Consider the following 24,355-nt stretch of genomic DNA (forward strand, 5'->3'; position numbering starts at 1 on the left):
AATTCAAACTATCAAATTATGCAATTGCTATTAGCATTAGATTACACAGGTATACAAATGTACATATACATAAACATGATCACATTAAAACGTCAACACATTTGTATTTATCCAAAAATGTAATCACTCAAGAATACACCATGAAACTACCATTACATTTTTTAAACCAAATTTTCTCATTTCATTCTCTAAAATTTCCTGTATTACTAAAATGACCTTTCTAATCTATGAATTTTATATTTTTATACCATGAAATACATATGTCGTGAAGTTAATTATAATAAAAAAAATATTGAATTTCTTAATCCCTAACTAAAAATAACTTTTCTTTTACTAGTGTCTATTCTTGACATCCTAAAAAGTTTCTATATAAAAAATTCTAAATTTCAACTAAAAAATTACTATTACTTTAGCATATTTTCCAATCATCAAAGTGCATAAAGACTTTTAATTAAATTATAATAATAAATAAAAGTAAAAATATAAATAAATAAATATTTTTTATAAAAATTAAATGAAGACAAATTACACACACATCACTGATGTTGTAATATGGATGAAAAAAGAGATTCATGCATCTCCCTTTTCTTTATTCCTTAATTATTTTTTTGTACAAATATTTATATTTATTCATATAAAAAAGCTATTCTTTAATGGACTCTTCATTTTATTCCTTCAAATATTCTTATATCAAATATTTATCGGATTTTGAAGCTACTGTTAGTATGAAAAAAACATTAGGGATTTCATAATTATTTATAATTCTTTTTTTTTGGTATAAATTTTGATAGTTTAAAATATGCATATATAAATTTTAAATTTTAATAAAAACATTTGTCATTACATAAACTATATTTATTTGAAACATTTTTATTCATAGATTAAATATAAATTTAGAGTAAAAATAAGATAAATTAGTTTAGTTAAAAATTAAATTAATATAAATTCAATAATTTCTTAGTTAAAATATTAAGATTCAAGTTTCATAAGTTACAATTTTTTAGTTGAAATAATAATTTAATATTTAAGTAAAGAAAGGTTAAAAAGATAGATTTATTTATTATTCTCGTTGATTAGCACCCAAGATAGATCAGTATTTAAAAAAATGAAATAAATATAATATATATATATAGTATAAAACAAGAAAAAGTGAAGCACTTTTTGATGAGGAGAGACCAAGTGGAAGGAGAAAAAGGAAGGACCTAGCTTTTGCTTTCACTAATGCGAAAGGGAAGCGGGTGGGTCCCACCGCTTTTGTGCACTTTCCATCAGTTTTTGTGAGAAGTCTTACAGCGAACGACTTTGTTGTCTGGAAATTAGATAGAGATTCCGGTTTCTCTCTCTTCCACACACGCAGGCGCAGGGAGATTCGGGAGACGTCCGATGTTAGGGTTTCTGCGCGTCAAATGCAACCAAGTTCCTTGAACTTCCCTTTTCTTTTCCGCCATTCTTGCGGCTAAGCTGATAAATAAATAAATAAAGGTATCGTCGGTCTTTTCCGGTTGTTTGGCTCTTTCCTTTGGGCTTGCATTTGTGTTCTGTAATCAGTTTAATTGTCAATCGTTTTCCTGCGAAAATTTGCAGTTTTTTCTCGGAAAAATTCAGAGAAAATGCGAAGGCTGTTGGAGAAAGATTTTTATTTTTATTTTTAAATTCCTTTTATCGATGATTTTTTTTTCGCGGTGTCTATGGTAGAACGATTTGTTTTTATTTGATGGGATGTTGCAGATAGTCAGAAATGATTTTTCGCTCTTATTTTATGGTTTTTTTTGTGATTTTTTTTCTGAGTTAAAAATGTGAGCAACATGAGGTATATGCATAAGCGCCAAGTTTGTTCTGAACTGCAAGTTATTTCTTCTTCTTCTGATTTAACGGGGCTGTGTGGGTCTGTTATGGTGATTACAGTTAGAAGTTTTTGCCTTGCGGAATTAATTGGTGAGGTTGTTTCGAAATTTTGATTTCTTTGTTAATCTTCTTATTGATAAATTTGATTCGAGAGACTGCTAGAGTGATAGATCGCCGGACGGGTTTGTGTTCTTGTTGCAGGTGAAGGGAAACTGTATTGTTGAGCTTTTGAAAGAAAATTGGAAATTTTGAGAAAAAAAAAAAGAGGGAAATCAAGAAGGGGGATTTGTTTGAAATAGCTTTGCTTCGAGGAAAATCTTAAGCCTTCAATTAAACACGGTGAAGAAAAGTAATGCACGAAACAACTTGTGATGTTAATTAGTGTTATCTTTCCTATTTCTAGAATTGAAATAATCTTTGTGTCGTACACTGTGAAGGTTGGTTATTGAGATCTGTTTTGTAATTTTGATTTTTCACATGCATAATCCATCTCATGCATTTACTTGAGAAGATTTTTTTTTTCATGGAATGGCCCCCCTTTTTTCTAACCAGCATCCAAATAAGTGAAGCTAATTGATCATACTGGTGCAGTTCAGAAGTAACAAAGTCCTTATTTATTTTCATTGGACATTTTCTCTTGTTTTTATGGGTAGTCACTGTTTTTTCTTGCAACAGCTGAAAAAAGTAGGGCGCAAGGATGAAGAGCTGCCTTCAGGGTGCGCAAGTTCTACAAAATTTATCCTTCTCAGCTAAGGGTTATATCTAAAGGAAGATTTAGGAGAAACATGGGTTACATGTGTGATTTCTGTGGGAGTCAAAGATCCATGGTCTACTGTCGATCTGATGCTGCTTGCTTATGTTTGTCTTGTGATCGGCATGTCCACTCTGCAAATGCTCTTTCCAGGCGTCACTCCAGGACCCTTCTGTGTGAAAGGTGCAATTCCCAACCTGCATTTGTCAGATGCGTTGAGGAGAGGACCTCTCTATGCCAGAATTGTGATTGGATGGGGCATGGTGTCTCAACTTCGTCTACAACACACAAGAGACAAACTATTGATTGTTACTCTGGTTGCCCTTCGGCAGCTGAGTTTTCTTCAGTCTGGTCGTTTGTTTTAGATATTCCTACTGTGGATGATTCTGCTTGTGAGCGTGGATTCGGTTTGATGAGTATTAGCAAGAACAGTGATCAGAATTGCTTGGACACTCCAGAAATTAATGGCAGGCAAGACTTATCTGCAGCAATTGGAGTGAATGATTCAAAAAAGGTGGATAAATCAAGTGTTTGGATGGGCTCAACTTCAATGCCTCAACCTACGTCTTCACCAGATAGTGTGGATCAACCTTCTGGATCTGCAAATTTGACTGTGCCCAAGGTGGGTATTGATTTTCAAGTATGTCATAAACTTGAAGGCTTACGTTGATATTTTCCCACAGGAAATCTCTGGAGCACATCTCCTTGGCTTTATGGATAGTCTTACCATAGAAAAAAGTGATAAATGATTTGACTTATGGGTAGTGGGTTAATTTTATCAACTGGTTTCCCAATTTGGATCCCTTGCCTAAATTTTGGCTATTAGGCAACCATAAAATTTTGATGTGTTCCCATTTGCACTTAATTATTCCCCATTTTTATTTTTTCCAATTGTCCTAAGTTGGCATGGATAAAGCTAGTAACAGGTTTGGTGTTGGACTAATTAAATTGATTGCCAAATATTTTTCTGCACAAAGTGTTTTGGCTAAACTCATCCTATGGCAGGTTTTGGACCCTGCAGAAATACTATCTGCGGTAGATATCTTTGTTGTTCCTGTTTCTGGTTTCTTCAATTATTGTGCATTTGGCATCTCATCAACATATCGAACTATTCTACCTATAATAGAAAAATATATGAAAGCCGCAAACGCGTTTATCAATGAAAACCAGAGATGCACCACTTGTTTGGGAAACTTGTGACATGTAGCTTACTTGTCTGTAAAGTTATGCGCTGGTTTCTTCTGCTTGAGTTGCAGATTGGCTGTATTATGTGTATAGTCCTGATCACTGTCTTTATAATTTACATTTTTTGGAATAGTTGTTCTGTTTCCTTGTTGGTTCTCTAGAATGTACAAATCGTTGTTTTTATGGTTGCAATTGCAATCTATGCATAAATTTTTAGTTTGCATCCTGTTGACATTATGCTACAAAGAAACTACAAGGCCATTATTAACTTCTGGTGTCCGAGAATTAAGAAAAGTTTCATTTCCCGATTTTGAATGTCGTTTACAAAGTAAAAAAATCAAGCCTTGAGCTTTTATGCGAGTGTATGTTATTAATTTCATGATATCGTTTTTTAGAACCATTGCAAATATTTTCACTTTATTAATATGCAGTTATGCTGTCTTGGAACTAAAGGTCCTGGACTTTGTGAAGATGATGGTCTGTATGAGGACTTCAATATGGATGAAGTTGACTTGAATTTTGAGAACTACGAGGAACTTTTTGGGGTAGCTCTTAATCATTCAAAACAGCTTTTGGAGAATGGTGGGATTGATAGCTTGTTTGGAACGAAGGATATGTCTGGTGCTGATTCCAACTGTCAAGGACCAGTTGTTGCTGAGGTTCTATTATCTTCATTTTGCTTTATGGTGCCCTTAAGATTTCTGAAATAACCATGTTCTATTTCTTTCTGCAGTCAGTGCTTTGTTTTTTGTGTTAATTATACTTGTTAAAGTTATAAATTTCAATTTCTATTTTAATTTTAGAAATGATATAAATTAATAGTAAAGCACGGAATTTTTTGTGAAACATTAGAAACTGTTAATAAGCATAATAATGCAAGATTTACAAAACTAAATTTTTTTAAATACATCAATGATAAGTATGTGATTATATGGTGTCACAAATGTAATAAATAACCATATTGAACAATATTCAATTAGTTTAAATGAAATTCATGAATCATTTATATTTTAGTTATGCCAATTTAGACATGAAAGGTCAATACAATGTTGAAGCTAATATCCAAGTTCAATTTTGCATTAAATTTAAATGTTTGAAATTTATCATTTGTGTCCTTGTAGTAATTTTATTTTCAATAAAAATGGAAGTTAAGACAGAAATTTCAAATTTAGTTTTAAATCTCAAATTTTAACTTCAAAGAAATTTTTTGTTCCACCAAATTTTTCACTGACCTTTTGATTTTTTGATAGATTTTAGATGATTTGTGAAAAATTTGGTGGAAGTTTTGTAAGGTGTTAATTGACTGGCGTTTTGGTTTCAAGGGTGGTCGAAAGCTGAAATTTTGACGATTGTGTGGAAATTTAAGACCATGATTATACTTCATTGATGCATAGTCATGGAACAACTTTTTTTTTTTATTGTTAAAAACTAAAAGTTTTTGTGTTTATTAAAAAAGGAAAAAAAAAAGAAAAGAAAAGAAAAGAGGAAATTTTGCATATGATTGGAAGATATGATGTTGTTGATGCTCTCTCTTTTCTTGAGTAGTTTGTGGAGGTTATGAAAAACTTAAAGTGGTTATTTTCAACAGAAATAATTGAAGAGGCTATTTTTCATTCTTCATTGCTTTTAGATACTAATAATTTTTTCTTGTGTTGCATGTGAATGATTGCGAGTGAGTAATATTATGTGCAATTGAGGTTATTAATTTTTATTTAATATGCGAAGAGAGAAAATCAAAAAGTATGTATTTGAACTTTTCAAAGTAAGAAGCATTTGAACTCAAATGATTATTGATGTGTTGTACTTGTGCATATCAGTGTATATTATATAGAAGGTAACCTTAGTAGACAATAGTTAAGTAGTATTAAATTAATTTAAATATTTTAATTCATGTTAATATTATATATTTTAATTAAATGAATATTAAATTGATTAGGAAGACTTGACATCAGTCAAAAAATTGTTTAAGGTATATTTGTAAGATAAGCAGCAGAGGGGAATACTCTAGATTTATTAGAATTCTAACTTAAAGAAAACTTCTGCACAATTCATTTTGTTTCATCATTGTCCTTAATATCAATTGCATCTGCACATATTTCTTGTTTTATTATTTGGATCCTTGCTAAAAAATAATGTTAAATTGCTTTCTTTTTAATCTACTTTTCGTAGTAAATGCACACTTTATTCTAGTATGAATCCAATTTTTTTGTGCCTGTCATGGTGACATTCTTTGGGCAATGCTATGAAATGAGAAAGAATTTTATTATTTATAGGTAAGAAATTATAAATATATGCATTTTTACCTTATTTAATGATTTAATATATTTAATTACAACTTACCAGACATCCTGTTAAAGTTGAGTAACATGAAACTTGAAAGTCACGTTTACCATATCAATAACATTGTACACTTGAACTTTTTACTAATATTTGCATTAAAAAATTTCTAGTATTTTTAGATCATTGAATAAAGGAAATTATTTTCTTTTCCATGTTTTTTCTTGAGTATATTTACCTGTACAAATGTAGATTTTCTTTTTTTATTTTTGAGTATGTATGTATAAATAGTAGTTCATGATGCCTATTGTTATCTGAATTCAAATATGGATCCGTCAAATTTGTGACTTGTGTTTTTTTGTCTGTTATGTTTTATTAATTCATATGCTTATTTTTGTCATTCATAAATTTGCAAATTAGAATTGAACGACTGTAAATCTTCAATTGTGTTATATAAAGAAGTTTAACAAATAAGTCGAAGAACCATAGTCAGATTCCAAGCAAAAGTGTCTCTTTACTTTGCTAACCTTTTGATTTAGATTGCTGGTCACTTTTTCTCCCCCAGTCTAAAATTTTTGGAAAATTTGCTGAAATTTTAGTCAAAATTTCAGATTTTTGCCGAGGGGGTGAGGGAGAGGGGGATGTGTCAAAATTTCTGATTCCTGATATTCCTTTAAATCAAAATCAAACTTTCTAGTGAAATCAAAATTTCCAGAAATTGAGGCCCTCAAAATTTTTGTGAAACTGAAATTTAAATCCCTGGTTTTTTCTTAAGATTGATTTTTAATGCCTGACATTATTGCCTAATGGATGTTATTCCATTTTTTGTTTAAATTTTGACTGTTAATTTATGCTGATCTGATCATCTGTATTAAAATTTTGGTTGTACAATATTGTTAATCTATGCTATAATTCAATTGGTAATTTGTGTCAGGTTTTCCTAAAATTATGTTTTAGGAATGTTTTGTCTTATTTTTAAAAGTCGGGGATTTTTTTTTGTCCATAAAATGATTTACATTGGTCATACTTTCATATATGGTATATAGTATAGATAACATGCAGTGGCAGAGTGCAGTGGGTGAAGTATACAATAACACCACTGCGAGTTGTACTGGTAGAAGAGCAGTGCTGCAGATGACTTCTTGGATTTCCATAACCAGGATAAAGGCAAGCCCAAAATGTTCATCTCGTTTGAGGATGTTAGAGTGGGCCTTAACTTGGGCCTTGGAGCTGCAGATATGGGGGTCTTTTTTGGCCTTGCAGTCTCACTTGACTACTCAAAGTCCAATCGCAACTCTTTTTCTCCCTTTAAGCTTCATGATGGTCCTTCTGAAGCTGCAAAAAGTTAGTCCACTTTGGGAAGGCCGTCCCCTTCAAGACCTCCCCTCACAGGCAGCTGCAACTCAAGAGGAGACTGTTTGGAGCACGAACCCCCTAATTCTCGAAATGATATCGGAAGACTAGCCCTTGTCCCAGCCACTAGCACTAGTTATGAAACTTTGTGTGCCAATCCCAACTTTGAGGATTGATTGATAGACCCAATTTTGATACTTCGAATGACTTGGACTCGGACAACACTCACTTCAAGAATTAGGTTTTTGTTTGGGTTCTTCGGAAATTGAAATTGGTAAGAAAAACCATAGGCATGTCTTTTGAAGGGTTTGAGGACAGAGCCTTACAATTGTTTGAGGATATTGAAAGAAAGAGAAGAGAGGAGATGGAAGTAATCACTAAAAAAATAGGGAATTAAAGTCCTTGCAATGCATAGTGAACCATATAGAAACAGGAGGATGCTCAGAAATGGCAGAGGCGTGCGTAGCCAGAGCCCTTGTGTTAAATCATGTTAAGAAAAATTATTTCCTAGGACGTGAGGGGTCTTAATGACAAATCTAAGAAGAGTTAATCAAGTCCTTTCTTAAGGATTGGAGGTGTGATATGGTTTGCTTGCAAGAATCTAAGGTGGAGAAGGTGGAGCAGCTCTTGATCAATGACCTTTGGGGTCGAGACGCTTGTGATTGGATATCCCATGGAGCAGTAGGTGGCTTAGGGGGTATACTAGTCTTGTGGAAGCGTAGTGTTGTGGAATTGTTGGACCACTCCAACTTCTTCTCAATCTCTTGTTTGTTCAAAAGCACAAATGATAACTTTCAATGAATTTTCACAAGGGGGTTTACGACCCAAGTGAAGGATCCTTTAGGTCCCTTTTTTGGAATGAGCTCTTTGAGATTAGGAGTAGATGGGATGCTCTTTGGATTATTGGAGGCGATTTTGATATGATTGTGTATCCGTATGCAAGTGGGGTAGCCTTAAGACTAGTAGCATGAGAGAATTCCTTGACTTTATCAACTGGAATGGCTTTGTTGATCGCCCTCTCATTGGTGGCAACTTCACTTGGTCAAACTTTAGGGAGCTGGCCTTCCTTTTCAAGGGTTGATAGGTTCCTAATTTTGATTGAACTTCTTTTTATGTACCTGATTTAAAGTCTACTTCCTAGGCCCATCTCAGATCATTTCCTCGTCTCCTTTGACATGGGGGGAGTTAAATTGGGGACAGCCTCTTTTTGCATTGAGAATATGTGTTTTAAACATGATGGTTTCGAGGAGTTAGTGAAAACTTGGTGGTCATCTATTCTGGTCATGGGGCAGGCTACTTTTGTGCTTGTCTCAAAGTTGAAAGGAATAAAGGAAAAGCTAAAGATATGGAGCAGAAACACCTTTGGGAATGTTCAAGTAAAGAAGATTTTTATCCTTAATGGCATCAAAGTAATTGATGAGGAGGAAATAATCTAGGGTCTTGATGATGAATGGAGAATGAAAAAAGCTATGCTTAAGAAGGAATTGAACGAGGTTATTAATCTTGCAGGGATATCGTGGAGGCAAAAATCTAGAGCTTTATAGTTCAAGGAGGGAGACGTAATACAAAATTCTTTCATTGGATAGAAAACACTCATCGTAGAAGTAACACCTTATCCATCATTGAAATTGGGGAAATCACCTTAACTAGGGAAGATGATTTTGCTAAAGCTATTTGTGATTTTTATAAAGATCTCTACACTGAACCTGAGACTTGGAGACCTATAGTGGATGACATCAATTTCAAATCTCTTAACACTTTCATTGCGGGGGGGCTTAAAATATCCTTTGAAGAAGCAGAAGTCCTCTAAGCTATTAAAAATTGCAATGGGGATAAAGCGCCTGCATCGGATTGTTTCTCATTGGCTTTCTTTCAAGAAAATTGGAGCCTCCTCTAAGCATGACCTGTTAAACGTGCTTGAGGAGTTCCATAGATTAGGAAAATTCGTCAATTGCAGCAATACCATTTTTGTCACTTATGTACCAAAGAAAGTTGGGGGTGTGAACATCAAGGATTTCTGCCGTATTGGCTTGGTGGGAAAGCATTTATAAAATCATTGCCAAAGTACTAGTTGTGAGGCTCAAAAAAGCAATATCGGAAGTCATTGGTTAGTATCAACATGCTTTTGTGGCTTGAAGACAGATTATGGATGGTGCCCTTATTGCTAATGAGGTGGTGGATGCCTATTTGAAGGAGGGAAAAAGGGGAATAGTGTGAAAACTAAATATGTAGAAAGCATTTGATCATGTCAACTGGAACTTCCTTCTTTATCTCCTTAAGAAAATGGGCTTTGGGGAGCTATGGTGTAGTTGGATTGCTCAATGCATCAAAACCCCAAGTTTCTTAGTGCTTATAAATGGCTGCCCTTCTAATTTCTTTCGCTCCGTGAGAGGCTTGAGACAAGGAGATCCCTTGTCCCCTTTTCTGTTTATTTTGGTTATGGAGGTGCTTAACTTCATGTTGAGGAAAGCTATTGAAAGAGGGATCTTTAAAGGTCTCACGGTGAGCAAAAATGGAAGGCTTACAGAAGTTTCTCATCTTCCTTTTGTAGATGATGCTATCATTTTTTGTGAAGATGACCCCCTTCATATCCTGAACTTCGGAGGCATTTTGTTAGGGTTTGAGGCCATCTCAGGCTTGAAAGTGAACCTTGGTAAAAGTGAGCTTATTCTAATTGGAGAGAATGCAAGGGGCATGGGTGGGTGGGTGGGTGGGTGAACCTTCCTTGCTAATCTTTTGGGCTGCAAGCTTTCCCATTAATTACCTTGGTCGCCCCTTTGGAGCCAAATTCAAAGACAAAGGTGTCTGGGACCCTATTATTGAAAAGTTTGAAAGGAGGTTGTTAGGATGGAAATGAGAGTTCTTATCAAAAGGAGGCAGATTCTCCCTCATCAAAAGCACTTTAATGAATCTTCCAATTTACTTCATCTCTCCTTCCCTTACCAGCCTCGGTCGCTAGGAGACTGGAGGGAACTTAGAGAAGATTTATTTTGGGAAGCTTAGTGAAGGAGTTTAAATATCACCTGGTTAGATGAGGAGTGGTCAAACAACCCATTTGTTCGGGAGGTTTGGGGTTGAAATCCCTCCTTGGGAAGTGTTTATGGCGGTTCATGAAGGAGAAAGACCACTTTTGGTGGGATATTATTTTTTCTAAATATAGGCTTGAGCACAATGATTGGAAAACTCACAATAGAAGGGGTCTCTATGGAGTGGGACTATGGAAATTCATTCAGGAAAGGATGGGATGATTTTCTTCCAATTTGTGACATTTCAACTGGGGGATGGGGCCAATGTTTAATTTTGGTATAATTTGTGGTGTGAGAACAATAATCTTAGAGCTGCCTTTCCTTCCATCTACAGCATGACTTGTGACAAAAATGCCCTCATTTGTCATCATCTCTAAATCACTGATTAGGGAATGTTCTGGTGTATTCCTTTTACTAAGAATGTGGTAGATTGGGAACTTCATGCACTCTCTTTAGTTTTACAGATTTCTCTATAAATTCCATCACCAGAACATCCCCAATGAACCAAAATGGGCTTTGGACAAAAATGGTGTTTTCATTGTTAAATCTTTCTACAAGAAGCTCTCATCATTGGGAACAAATTGAAACAACTCCCCTTGGATTCACATTTGGAGGATGACAGCCCCTTCAAAGGTTTTCGTACATGGAAAATTTTAACCCTCAACAACCTGCAGAAAAGAGGCCGACAGTCACAATAGGGGTTCTGTTTGTATGGCTGATGCAGAATTGCTTAACCATATTGTTCTCCACTGCGTCTGGACAAGGAACTTGTGGAATTTGGCTCTTTCCTTGACTGGACAGCAGTGGGTTACGGCAAATTCAGTTGGAGGGGAGATTTGGGCTTGTAAAGGTGTCAAAGCCATGAAGGAGAAGCAAAAGGGTTTGAATGTCATCCCTCTTGCGATCTTTTGGTGTGCTTGGAAAGAAGAAATAAAAGAGCCTTCAAAGATTGAACTACTTCACTTCAGACTTGCAAAGACCAATGGGTTGCTGCTGTCTCCAGCTGGCTTAGTGGGAAAATTGTTAATGATGATTATGTAATCCTTCATGTTTGTGACACTCTACAAAGTGGTTGATGTTTTGTACTACGGGGTGGCATCCCCTTGATGCATTGCTAATATTATTTTCTCTTTGCTAATAAGGAAAAAAAAAAAAAAAGGTAGATGAGCGGTATAACATGAAAGGATAAATTAAGGAATTAACATATTCGCAATAAATTAGGCATAGCACCTATAGAAGATAAGATAAAGAGGGGTGGCTTAGATGGTTTAGGCATTTGAAGCACAGGCTAGTTATTGTTTATGGTCTAGAAGAGGGAGGGACAGACCTAAAATAGCTTGGAATGAATTAGTGAGGAGGGATTTAACAGCTCTTAAGTTACTCATGGAAAATTTCCTCAATTGTGTGAATTGGTGTAAAGGATTCATATAGCCTACCTCACATGGTGGGACTTAAGGCTTCTTTTTGTTGTTGTTGTTGGAAAATAATATTAGTCTTTTAATTTAATATTATAATAATTTTTTATTATATCTGTCATAATAGCATTTGGTGATACTTATTTACTTAGAGTTTGACTACTTCTATGTCTTCTTTTCTAGTTACCAAGGAGAATGGTGTTTCTTTGTTTTTATATTTTTGATAGACAAAGAATTATATTAAAGTATATTAAGGAAGAAAGGAGTACATGAGGAAAGGAAGAAAAGAAAAGACCAGGGAGTACAAGATATCCTCACATTCAAAAGGAAAACTAAACAAGAAGAAAAGAAATTCAAGAAAAATAATGCCAACCAATCCTGCAGCAAGTCTTCCAAAGAAACATAGTGAAAGAATCCATTTTCCAACATCAAAGGGATGCAGGGAAAACCTCACTGCTCTTAAGAATACTACTGAAAGTGATAACATCTTTAAAGATTCTATCATTTCTTTCCAACCAAATAATAGCCAAAACAGTAAAATGCTGCAAAACTTTCCTCTCTTTCTGCTTACCAAAACCTTCTAGCATAATGGTACAAATTCTCCAAAGAAGCAGGGCAAACCCAATTTTTACCATATACCGCAAAGAAATGCAGAGAAGGGACAATGTAAGAACATGCCAGAGCATGTTTTTAAAAAAAGGCTGCGACTGTTACGTAACGCCGTTACGTAACGGTTTTTTGGGTTACCGATACCATTACACACCGCGAAATCGGTGGGAATAAAAATCACGGTTGTAGCGGCTGTTACGGACCGCGACCGTTACGTAAAGGCCGCTACAGCCGTTACGTAACCGCTACAGGAATGTTACACCAAAAAATTATTTTATTTTTTACTTTTTCTTCTCACTTTTTCCCTCTTTTTCATGTATCATTCTCAATATACCAAGTGGCAAAAGGGGGAAAAGATTATAAAGAGGATGACAATGATATAAAATTTACTATTTCTTTAAATACTCACAATAGATGCATTAATTAACAATTTGAAAATACTAACTTGTTAGGAAAAATTTTATTTTGATAATATTAGTAATGTGATATTTATGTTCTATATTTTTCAACTTCAACCTTCTTTCTTTTCTAACTATTTTCTATTTGTATTATTCGTATGTCTTATGTGTCTAATAGATTAATGGAATGTATAATGTATTTTGTTTTATTAATCAATTTAGCACTCATAAGAATTTATCACAGATAAGAATAATGAGAAGTATAAATACGCACACACAGGTAATTTTTCTATCAATGGTGGTTTAAACCAAATGTAAACTTATTGCCCTTACTAAACAACTTAGTTGCTCTAATTAAACAATCCAAAATACACTAAAACTCTTTCTAAGAAGGGCTAAAAGCTTAAAACATGCAAGTACGCTAATATGCACAAGGTTGTGCGTGCTTCAAAAAAATTCACGACTGTTACACCCGCTTCCCGTTATGTAACATCCGCTTCCCGTTACACCCGTTATCGTTACGTTACGCTATCCGCTACCGCAATTTAAAACCATGTGCCAGAGCAATGTTTCCTATTCCTGAAGCAAAGGATGCTAACATTTGGAGATGGGGCAGTGTTAGGTCGTCACTTATGTGTTAAATCATTAATATTGATTTTCTCAAGGATAGTAGTCCAGTAAAAGGTCTTGATCTTTGAAGGAACTTTACCTTTCCAGATTAGAGAATAAAGGGTGTTGTAAAGTTAGCAATGGAGGAAAGGAGAACAAAAGAACAGGAAAAATTAGGTTGCAGTTTCCTGGAGCTGACAGAGTTAGGTCTGCCCTCTTATATTGATGATAAAAAGGCATGAAAGACTAAGAACACCCCCCCCCCCCCCCCCGCCCCCCCTTCCTTCAAATGGCATAATTATGCAAATTTGATATTCTCTTTGAACACTCCCCCTCAAGTTGGAGGCATATAAATATCACCTAATCCAAGTTTGTTACAACCATTAGACAAGGTAGGTTTAAATAAAATCTTTGTGAAAACATCATGCAACTAATCCTAGATTTCACAAATTGAGTCCACACAAATTTCTTCAACACAACATCTCTCGCGGAATAATGGTTAACTTCAATGTTGTGCTTTGTCCTCTCATGGAACGTTGGATTGCTAGCAATATAAATGTTAGCTTGATTATCACAGAACATATCTACGGGTTTTGTGATATGAGAGACTTCAACCACTAAATCCCATCTCTGATATAAGAGACTTCAACCCAAGGTCTTAAATTTCGATTTCGACTCAAATTTCGAAGCTCCAAAAGTACAGAAATTTCGATGGAAATTTCAATTTCGATGTCAATTTCGATTTTGATTTGAAAAAATAATGGAAATCATTAGTAAAACATGGAATTCTTTTATGAAGCTTTAGAAATGATTAATAGACATAATAATGTAAGTTTTGGGACTAATATGTTACAAGTAAATACATCTACGCTGTGTATAAGGTGGAGAAGTTGTAATATAATATGTGCGTCAAACATATTTGTAAGATAATGTACATTAAACATATTTAGTGAATCAGTTAATACAAACATAAATCATTTAAATATTATTTATTGTACAAATAATGATAATTTAGAACTGAATAGTTAAATAAAATGTTGTTGTAAATATATTTTTTCATATAATTTCAAAAGCACTTGTAATAATCATTTGTTTCAATAAAAATAAATAAAATAAATTAAAAGAGAAATTTCATTTCACTACTAAATCTCTCATTTGAATTTCGAGGAAATTTCATTGCATAGTTCAAACTTTGACAAGTTTCGCTAAAATTTTGAGATTTTGATAAATTTCGGATGATTTGTTGAGATTTCGATGGAAATTATGCAAGACGGAAATCGGCTGCCATTTCGATTTCAAAGGTGATGGAAATTGGAAAACAATTTCGTGGAAATTTAAGACCATGCTTCAACCATAGAAGCTCACTTATTGTATGAGCCATATTAGCTTCATCACTAGATCTTGTTACAGTAGTTTGTTTTGTTTCCTTTTTATGTCATCTAACAAGATTACCTCCCTCATATAGGAGTGAGCGTAATTCGGGGAAAACCGACCGAAATTGGTCGGTTTGGTTAAAAAATCCGGTTTGGTCGGTTTGGTTAAAAAATCCAGTTCGGTCGGTTTGGTTATGCTTTCCAATATTTCGGTGAATAGAAATTATTAATTCGGTTAATCGATTAACCGATTTAATAATTAATTAAAATTTAAATATAAATTAGTAAACGAAAATCCGGTTGTTCCTTCTCAGTCTCACTGCTTTCAGAAGTCAGAAGGCCCTCACTACCTCTCTCTCGCTCACCCGAGCTCAGTCCTCTGCACCACCATCTTCACGCGATGCCATCGCCTGCGCCCATCGCCATCGCCATCGCCGGCCATCGTCACCAACGCAGTCAATGCTCTCTGAAGTTAGAAGACCCTCACTGCCTCTCTCTCGCTCACCCGAGCTTAGTCCTCCGCACCACCATCTTCACACGATGCCATCGCTTACGCCCATCGCCATCGCCATCGCCATCGCCGTCGCCGGCCATAGTCACCAGCACACAAGCTCCCTCTCATTCTCATTTTTCTTCTCTCGTGCATAGACCAGTTCACCAAGAACCACCCCCGACTCCTCACCGGCGTCAAGCTCACTCGAGCCCAATAGTCTCCCTAACCACCTCTCCTCCGCATCAGTCTGGATACATCTTCCCAGCTTCCCCCCTTCTCTCGTTTCAGTCTGGATACACATTCCCGGCTTCCCCCCTTCCCTCGTTTCATGGTTAAATTCGGTTATCCGAAAAATAAATTCGGTCTGGTTTGGTTCGGTGAGGCCCAATGGTTCAGTCGGTTCGGTTAACAGTATTCTTTAACCGAAATTTTCGGTTAATTCGGTTAACTAACCGAATTTGGCCAAACCGACCGTTTGCTCACCCCTACCCTCAAATGCATAGTATCTAATAGTAGACATTCAATCATCAACAAAGCCACCACAATCTACATTGGAGTATCCCATGATTTCACAAGTTATATTACATTTAATAACAAACTTTCTACCAAGGGTGCCTTTGAGATACCATAGAAACTACAAACATCATCGCAATGTGGTTGTTTAGGATTTTTTTTGTAAACTGACTGACCGCCCACACAACAAAGGATATGTCAGGTTTAGTGACAATGGATTAGATCAACTTATCAATTGCCTAGGCTGACGTTTATCTTCAAAGTCATGTACAATGTCCCTAGAAAGCTTCGCATTTGCATCCATAGGAGAATCAATTGGTTTTGTTCCTATTGTATGAGTCCCATTTAGCAAATTCCAAGGTATATTTTTGCTAAGATAGATTCAGCTATTTTTTACATCGTACAATCTTAATACTGACAAAGTAACAAAAAGTACCCAAGTTATTGGTTTGAAAATCTTCTTCAAGCCATTGACATCTGCAATCCCGCTTTGGTCACCACTAGTGACGATGATATCATCAACATAAACTGCTAGAAGTACCACCATTCATGTCTCCTTTTTGCAGACAAAGACTGAGTGATTAGATTAGCACTGCATAAAACTAAAAGTAGAGACCCCCATGCTAAATTTGTCAAGCCAAGCTTGAGGAGACTTCTTAAAACCACCATAAATGGAGGATCCCTCATACTTCATTTCTGTGCTCTTCTGTTGTTTTCCTCTTTGTGGAGGATACAGTATTCTTCTTTTCTGTGCTCTCTCTCTCTCTCTCTCTCGCTCTCTCTCTCGTCTAAGAAAAGGCTTTGTTGCATTATACTCATCTCGATGACTAGATTCCTGTGCAAGTTACAGTTAAGGATTTTCTAGAAAATTGGCTATTTCATTGCTGAAGAAGGTTTGGGTAGTCACAACAACTACTTTGTAATTTTTATCTCCAAACTTTTATGGAAAGTTTTGGCTTCAATTATGCAAATTATCTTTCAATTATTAAAAATGAAAGCACTAAATGCAGGTTAGATTTATATTCCATGAAATTTTGTTATAATATTTGCGATGAATCTGCTTCTAGATTATGATGTTGACCAAACTTGGCATTTGCAATTTTCTAAACCTTCCATCGAGTTACGAGTTACGAGTTACGATGACACTATTTCTGCAGCAAGTCACTAAACTGTTGTATGTTGCATTGATTATCTAAATATAACATTGTGTTGTGTGCTCCTTGTTTATGACACCAAATCAGATCATCAAATGATTCTGTAGAAGTTAGTACATCATACGGTTAAAGCTTGATAAACATTGTTGGTACACAACTTAAATAGCTTAAGCTTTTATGTAAAGTGTAATCAAACATGGTATTTGAGTCATGATTGACAGGAGGTCCTGGGTTCTAGTCTTGTTGCCCATGTTTATTGTTTGTTAAGAATTATCTTATTGCCTGTAATTGGTGTTTATCGTTTGTTACCTCTCCATGTGCAATTGGGCTGCATGTGCAGGGGATTGTTAAGGGTTTATCTGTATTGTTGGCCCACAACCTAAATAGCTTAAGCTTTTAGAGTGAAGTGGTAATGTAACACATACGTTATCATTGATTTGTTTGACAATCGAATCATTAGTCAGTCCTGTCAAATGTTTGGTTTGTATGTGATGAGTTCTGCTGTGAAGCATTTAATACTAAAAATATTGTATCTGTCAACCATTATACAGAAGTTCCTGTTTCTGTATAATTAACAAATTTTTGGGTAAGTGACTCCCATGTGAATATGTGTTAAATGGTTGGTCTTGAAGCTTGAACTTCAGGCATTCTTTGTTTATGCACCTAACACAAACATCAACTTTCTTTGTGCATGCAAATTATTATTTTTTTTTTCTTTTTAGTAATTACTTATTGCAATGTGCGTGTGTTATTTACTTGAACACCTTTTGTGTTCACATAGATACTTCTTGTATGCAGTTTGTAGATTAAAACACCCTTGTACTTTTTCATGAATAATAAGATTATCCTGATAGTCTTATGCCATTACATTGCCTTGCTTGTCAAAATGTGCATTATAACTGTCAACAAGTGCGGACCTGAGGGGCTCTGACTGCCTCGAAGGGTGCCAAGATAAGTAGGTGGAAATGGGGTTACCTATCTAATTTGAATGGAGTCACCCTGACCTTTATTTGACCTAGTTATGGTTTAAGTTGTCTAATTAACTATCACTTTATGAAAAACTAAGTCAAACTTAGGTCATAGGTACTATGGTTTGTTTTGTCCAATCAGGTCAGGTCAGGTTCGTTAGTACAGCTATACATGGGGTAGGTACTAGTGCCCCACTCCATTTGTAAATGATACCTTTGAAACATGAATGATCAATTGAATTAGCAGCCACTTTCTTTTAATCCCTTTTTAATCTTTGAATCCCCTCAAGACCGTCCCAACAGTCTGGTAGGCAATGAAGATCATCTCACCTCCGGAAACCTGCCAGTGCTCTTTTTGGGCATCCGTCTTCAGATCAATTCAAATGTTTTATGAGAGAAATAATGTAGTTAATAGCTCAATCATGTACATCGAAATGGGAAAGCACATGTCCAAAGAAAGTGATTCAATGAACAAAAGAAGAATAGAAGTCCTAAGGAGCAATTTTTTATTTCTTTGAATTTCTGCAATTTTCCTGATTTTTTCCCACAGTTTTTATTTTATTTCAACATTTTTCTGATAAATAAATAGCAAATAGAATAGTGATAACAATAATGGTACAATAATAATTATAATAATATAGTAATAGTAATAATAGTGGTAGTTATAATAATAATAATAATAGTAGTAATAATAATAATAATAATAATAATAATAATAAACTAGTAATAATATAATGATAACAATAGTAATATTTAATAATTATAATAATAATGTAATATCAATAATAATATGAGTAAAAAAATTAATAGTAATAATTCAAATACAAGTAGTAGTTGTAACCAAAAAGGAATTTTAAAAAATTTTTAGGGTAAGTTTTTTAATCTTATTTTCAAATTTATTGGATATTGGATAGAAACAAATAAACAGTTTTTCCTTTAGAAGGATCACGTCAATTTGGGTTATATTGCCCAGTCTGCATATGACTACTTTGTTGGGGTGTGGGGGGCGAGTTCCTTCGTCCAGTTACAGCCAGAGAGAGGGTGGTGGCGGTGGCAAGCGACATGCTTTGCCAGAAATATGGAAAGGTGGAGGTGGTACTTTGGGTGTTGAAAAATGACCAAAGGGGGATTTTTCCTGTATTATTTCTTTTCGTGTTTGTGGGTGCATGAGATGAGAGATGGGGAAACTATATATAGGGATTAGGGTCAAAAGTAGAGAATTTTGGGTGTGAATTAAGGCGAGGAACAGAGGGGATTGGATGTGAATTAAGTCGAGAAAGGGGGACTGGGTGCGAATTAGGGAAGAAGGTGCTTAGGATGCATATGCGTGGTTGCCATGCTTGGCATGCACGTGCTTGCACCCATGTGTCCAATTATTTTATTTTTTATTTGAAAGTACACCTCAACTTGTGCATATGGGAAAAAAAATCCAGAAGGCTACAAGAACTCGAGAAGAAAATTGATAATTAAATAAGAAAATTCTCCATTCTGCGCAGCAACTCCCAGACTGCCTTGGACCATTCTAAATCACTAGGGGTGGTACACAAGGAGAAAAGGTTAGAAAGTCAAGGAGTAAAAGGAGATGGGGGAAGAGAAAAAAAAATGGGATAGGAGACAAAATTGGAGATCTGACAACTGTCTGAAGTTAACACAGACAAATGCAGTGCTGAGGACAACAATAGTTTAAAAACTCTCAGCCCCTTTTCTGGGTCAAGGGCTGGTCTGGGTTCTAAAACATTGGTTATAATTGGCTCACTAGTATAGCACTTAAGAAGATAAATATCCAGCTATTAGATGAGTGGCATGTCATAGTCCACTGCTTGCCTGCTTCTGTTCTGCATATTTTTTAATATTGAAAACATCTTTTCTCCTATGTTGCCTGCTAGACTTTTGTAAGTTTACAGGGAAATATGAAATGTACTTAATGGCTAGAATTTGATGCTGATACCAGGGACCCTCAGTTGGACTTGTGAATGCAGTACAACCAGCATGCAGCAATGCAGCTTCTGGTGATTCCATGATGAGCTCTAAAACTGAACCAGTCCTGTGTTTTACGACAAGGCAGGCCCACTCCAGCCTCTCATTTTCTGGCCTTACTGGGGAGAGTAGTGCTGGAGATTATCAGGACTGTGGGGCTTCTTCAATGCTTCTCATGGGAGAGCCTCCATGGTGCCCTCCATGCACTGAAAGTTCCCTTCCATCTGCTAACCGGAGTAGTGCTGTTATGCGTTACAAGGAAAAGAAGAAAACACGCAAGTGAGTATGACTGAGCAGCCCCCCTGACCTATGTGATATGCATGTGCATTTTAATATTTTTTTTTCTTGCCATGTTTGAGCGATGTCGATTTATATTTTGCTGAAGTATACATGGTCACCTAATAAATTTAAGGCCTAGTTTTGTTATGATCTCCTCTTTGAACTGAAACGAAGAATGAAAATTTCCAGCTTTCTTTGTTTAACATCCACCTAGTTTTTTATGTGTATAAGATATGGTGCAAAAATAGATCTTCTTTCACAAACTCCTTCAGATGTTATGCATGTTTGCTATCAGTGAGCCTTTGTGTTTATGCACAACTCTGCTGAATGTAGCATTTGTACGAACTATTTGGGGATGGCTACATGAATTTAGATTTTAGTTGAGCATACATGTGGGGCACAGGATAGAGGGCAGCATACACACCATCATTTGCAGTTACATAGGTCAACTATGTGCCATTTGAGTTCAGATACAAACTAGCTGAATGAAACCTTTGTTCTTTAATTCTGTTAACGGTTGGCTGCATGAATTTGGATCCTTTGCTCTGATTTATTTAGGGCCATAATTTTTTTTTCAGAAAATGTCATCTTTTCTCCCTATCTCAGCTCATGTTCTTTTTAGTAACCTCATTCTAGCAGAACTCTTTAAATAATGAAGACTGATTATTGATTTTCATTGGATATGATCAGGCCATCTTAAATGAATTCTCTCACCATTTTCTCCATTTTGGCTACTTTTTAACTTTGGTCAAATCTATCATTTCTGATCTTCTCTTGTTTTGTTGCTCATCCATCTCAACATCTGGATTAAAGCCAACATTGTTCTAAAGGTTCATCATTTTGTGCAATAAAGCATGTCTGGTGTTATGGCTTTGTATTATGCTTCCCCTACAATGTCATAGTCCTCCAGAATCACCATCAACTTCAGCCAGCCTATTCTATTCTGTCAGCAGCATCCTCTTCAATTTCTCTTTCCATAAATGAAATCAAGTGGCCTATGTGATAAAATGGTCATCAAGCTTTTGGTACTTCTCAGTTATCAATCCTATATTTGTGCAACAACCCATCATGGAGTTGAAGGATTTGGTCTCACTGAGAATTGCATTCATGCAAAGCATTGATTCTTCATCTTTTGATTTTAAAGGATTTTGCCCCACTTTTAACTTCTACTAATTTCACCATCTAACCACAATTCAGATTCATGAATCAAAAGCAACAATACATCCATAATTAAGGAAAAACTGGCGTGGTCAAGTGCTAGCCCCTGTTCTCTATTATTTGCAGCCCCATAATTTGTTCAATGATTCATTAAAATGCGTTGCACTTATATTATGTGTGTTGAAATTCTGGTTTCTATGATTGCATTTTCGTGGAACTCCTCTATTGTTGTTTAATTTTGATCCTTTCTAATGCACTAGGAATTCACATTTTTAACTGTTCTCTTATTTTTTGCCTTTAATATACAAGATTTGAGAAGAGAGTGAGGTATGCCTCTCGCAAGGCACGAGCCGATGTAAGGAAGCGTGTGAAAGGGCGCTTTGTCAAGGCTGGAGATGCTTATGATTACGATCCACTGAGCCAAACCAGAAGCTATTGAGAGTTCAATTTTCTACCATTCATAAATGTTATTTTGGGTTGAGATGATCCAGTATTAATTGGGAGACAGATAAAACTGATGTATCCCTGCACAATGACAAGCTGTATAATTGTACCACAGGGACCTTGATTGTCATCTGTAGAAAAAGAAGAATGTGGAAAGTTCAATGCTTCCCCAACGAAATTCAAGACCAGAGAATCCGAATCTTCATGACTGAAGAGAACTGATGGATTGTGCCATCCTCTGATGGCGCCACATATATTGCTTTTGCTTCAGCAAGCAATTCTGTCGCTTTACTGGGTGCAAAGTTCGGATGCTCAGTTTCTTAATGAAAGGAGTATACTCCCTGGTCTTCTCAATGATGTAATTATGCTCGGTGTTCATTATGTCTTTAACTATTTCTCCTTTATTTCCACCTGCTCTGGTCACCTGCAAGACGCATCTCGAGCATGGCATGATACAGCTTCCAGGTCAGACAAAAAGCTTGCTGCTGTAATACTCCATTCTATTGCATGTAAATTTTAAAGTACGGGACCATCATATATGCTGGTGAGAAAGCATGGGCTGGCAACCGGATATGGTTGCAAAACCAGACAAGAAGCTTGCATTTGTAACTCTCTCTCCCGTTACATGTATAGCACACAGGATTATTATATATGCAGTCAGAATGGACACTGTAGTAGTTGAATATTAAGATGGTTTTTGTTTTGATTCGTATCATGATTGGTGAGGATTTCATGTCCCCCAAAAAAAAAGCATAAAGATCACTGTTGTTTAGCATTGGGTTGTATGAGGAATAGCCGAATGGTAACTACATCATGTTATGTTATGTTATGTGCATACAACATTGAAAATAATCTATATATATTATATGAGCAAAAATTTGGGATGATATGCGACGAACAGCAAATAGGAGATCAACCTTGACCTAGAGCTCCTGTTACACCACAGGTGCTGTTCAAATCCAAGCTCCTCCAATTCCTCAAATTCTTTACAAATTGCGGAGTGACTGTTGAGACATTTGCTTGTCATTGCTTCGACCGAACGTTGGGATCAAGTAGCACAACAGCAAATTCACGGGGTTAGGGTTTTTCTGCAAACTCTCTGAGCGTCTGCTTTCCCTTCAAATTTTCTTCTTAGACTCGGCGATTAGCTATTTGGGGATGATTATTATTGAGATTTTTAGATTCTGAGAAGTTCTTTATTGAATTTTGAAGAGGTCAGTAGACCATGCCCTGAGGTATGGTTTTTCCCTTCCTTTTTACGTCAAAATTCTTCCTAAATCCAATTATCAGCTATTTGGACTCGAGGTCAGAACTAAATTGTAGCAATGCTGGGTGTACACTGATATAAAAATGACGATGCATGTATTAATTTTGTTACTACTTAGTTTAATATGGAATAATAAAAATATAAGTTGGTGATTATGCTGTATTATTATGTTTAATTGTATAATAATTAATTTTTAATAATATTATTATTATCATGTGCTTTTCTATGTTTTGCATTTTATATTTTGTTACATTTTTTTATCATTATTTTGTAACTAGTATATTATTATTTCATTTATCTGCAATTATTGTTATGCATTTAAATTAATATAAATAGTAATATAATATAATATATTATTATTATTATTATTATTATTATTATTATTATATTAAAACTAATGATTGAAGCACTAATGCAATGTTTTATTTTTTTTCCCTATACATTTGGGTGCCCCAATGATATATTTTTTTTTCATTAAAAACAAATGAGTCTAAACAAGATTTTGAGTCCTCAATTAGCAAGAAAAAAACTAATAGTTTTAAACCACATTAATATGCATTAATAGTCTGAATTATCTCAACCAAAATATTAGAAATGATTTCAAGCACAAGCTAATATAGTAACAACTTATAAAGATATTTGGGATCTATTTATTTGTGGAAATATTTTTTTATTTTTTAGTTTTTTTAAAAAATATAACATTTTTAACTTATTTTTTTTAGTTTTTCATGATTCATGTTAAAAATATAGAAAATAAAGTATGTTTGAATGTGCAAGATTTTATTTCATTTTCTATTTCTAAATTTCAAAATAGGTATAAAAAAGATAAATTTTTTAAAATTTTTTCAAAAAATTATATACGATAATTCCTAAGATTATTGATTTTGGGGGTTTGAATTTTGGATTTGTTGAATTTAGAAGAAACTTTATACATAATTCTCACAAATTATAGTCTAAAATTTGAATTTCATGTTTTCATATGCTAAGCAAACATCTAAAATGGGAGGGTATGTGTTAAAATAAGTAGGATCAAAATGAGTTAAATTATTTATGATCTATATATATAAAACATTTGACCCATTTAAAAATAGGTTAATCCATTTACCCATTTAATTTTAAAGCACATGAAACTAATTATTGAATGCTGGGTGAAACCTATAATAATTTTCAAACATTATTATTGCCATATCTTTTGGCTATCTTTGAAGGATATTCAATCTATTAGTCGATTGAAAAATATGTACGTAATTACATAATTACA

The 24,355-nt window shown here is 34.9% G+C and overlaps 1 protein-coding gene across 2 annotated transcripts; it reads left to right on the forward strand.

Moving 5' to 3' along the window:
* Positions 1 to 1,231: 1,231 nt before the first annotated feature.
* LOC131148754 (zinc finger protein CONSTANS-LIKE 9-like) lies at positions 1,232 to 22,599 on the forward strand. 2 transcript variants are annotated; one of them, XM_058098663.1, is made up of 6 exons: positions 1,500 to 1,935; positions 2,047 to 2,194; positions 2,521 to 3,218; positions 4,213 to 4,440; positions 19,921 to 20,225; positions 21,693 to 22,599. In XM_058098663.1, exons 3-6 carry the CDS (start codon positions 2,631 to 2,633, stop codon positions 21,820 to 21,822), a joined length of 1,251 nt encoding a protein of 416 aa, XP_057954646.1. In that variant the 5' UTR covers positions 1,500 to 1,935; positions 2,047 to 2,194; positions 2,521 to 2,630; the 3' UTR covers positions 21,823 to 22,599. The 2 variants fall into 2 exon arrangements, with proteins under 2 accessions (XP_057954645.1, XP_057954646.1); XM_058098662.1 differs by lacking the exons at positions 1,500 to 1,935; positions 2,047 to 2,194 and adding an exon at positions 1,232 to 1,482.
* Positions 22,600 to 24,355: the final 1,756 nt, after the last annotated feature.

Source organism: Malania oleifera, chromosome 2 (genome assembly GCF_029873635.1).
Source record: "Malania oleifera isolate guangnan ecotype guangnan chromosome 2, ASM2987363v1, whole genome shotgun sequence".
In the NCBI taxonomy this organism is placed as follows: Eukaryota; Viridiplantae; Streptophyta; class Magnoliopsida; order Santalales; family Ximeniaceae; genus Malania; species Malania oleifera.

Bases quoted from the DNA above. Each gene is read 5' to 3' on its own strand.
- LOC131148754 (XM_058098662.1), top strand. From the start codon at position 2,631: ATGGGTTACATGTGTGATTTCTGTGGGAGTCAAAGATCCATGGTCTAC. The intron at 4,441-19,920 runs GTTCTATTATCT...TGCTGATACCAG, and splicing joins AAGGACCAGTTGTTGCTGAG to GGACCCTCAGTTGGACTTGT. The intron at 20,226-21,692 runs GTGAGTATGACT...TTAATATACAAG, and splicing joins GAAAAGAAGAAAACACGCAA to ATTTGAGAAGAGAGTGAGGT.